General features: G+C 46.2%; 1 protein-coding gene across 1 annotated transcript; it reads left to right on the top strand.

The window, feature by feature from the left end:
• Nucleotides 1-42: 42 nt before the first annotated feature.
• COCVIDRAFT_32145 (hypothetical protein) lies at nt 43-360 on the top strand (the record flags this gene model as incomplete). Its single annotated transcript, XM_014694531.1, has 2 exons — nt 43-125; nt 174-360. Coding segments are annotated over 2 exons (270 nt in total), but the record flags the coding sequence as incomplete, so codon positions are not given.
• Between the last annotated feature and the right edge of the window lie 426 nt (nt 361-786).

Below are 786 nucleotides of genomic sequence, written 5' to 3'. Positions count from 1 at the left end.
TCGACAATCGTCACCGGTGGTACTGGAATTGGCTTTGAAGGCAGTGGTCGCGGCGGTAGCGTTGCCAATGGTGGGGACGGTGGTAACACCCGCAAAGGTGATGGCGGTAACGGAGGTGCCGGAGGGTATGTATCTCCCTCACTATAACCCGATTACAACTAACACAAAGACAGAATCGCCAAACGCTCCGATTCCATCTTCTCCCTTGTAGCCCGCAAGTTCAGCCTCATCAGCGGTGGGCCTGCTATCTCTTTCGGCGGCAACTCTCGCGGCGGCGATGTCGGCGATGCTGGCAACGGCGGTAACGGTGGCAGGAACGGTGGCTCAGGCGGTGGCTCTGTTATCAACACCAAGAACTAAAGCATGGGAGATTTAGCTTAGATTACCACTGACATTTCTTTGGAGTATGGTTTGTTTTATGTGGCTGTAGTGTACACAGGAGTTCCAGTTAGCTAGATTGGAACCAATAGCACTCTTGGAATCCATTCAGTATTCAAATTACGAGTTCATATCACCGATCAGTCTAAGTGTGTAAAGATCTTTTGCTTCAAGCTCTTTAACAAGATACATATCAAACACACAGATTACATATGCTTCGACAGCAAATTACAAGACTCTCTTCCTATTTAGCTTACGGACTCCAACAAATATCACGGCCTACTAAGCGATACATATGGATCTATGTATATTCATGGATTTGGTAACATTCAATGAGGAGACATTGGATTAGTTTTCCAATCTGCAGGCAACATCCATTTGACAATTGTTAAAATAGAGAAGCAAGAT

Source organism: Bipolaris victoriae (genome assembly GCF_000527765.1).
Source record: "Bipolaris victoriae FI3 unplaced genomic scaffold scaffold_351, whole genome shotgun sequence".
Classification (NCBI taxonomy): Eukaryota; Fungi; Ascomycota; class Dothideomycetes; order Pleosporales; family Pleosporaceae; genus Bipolaris; species Bipolaris victoriae.
Note: the sequence above shows the minus strand (reverse complement) of the source record. Positions and strands in the feature narration are given on the sequence as shown.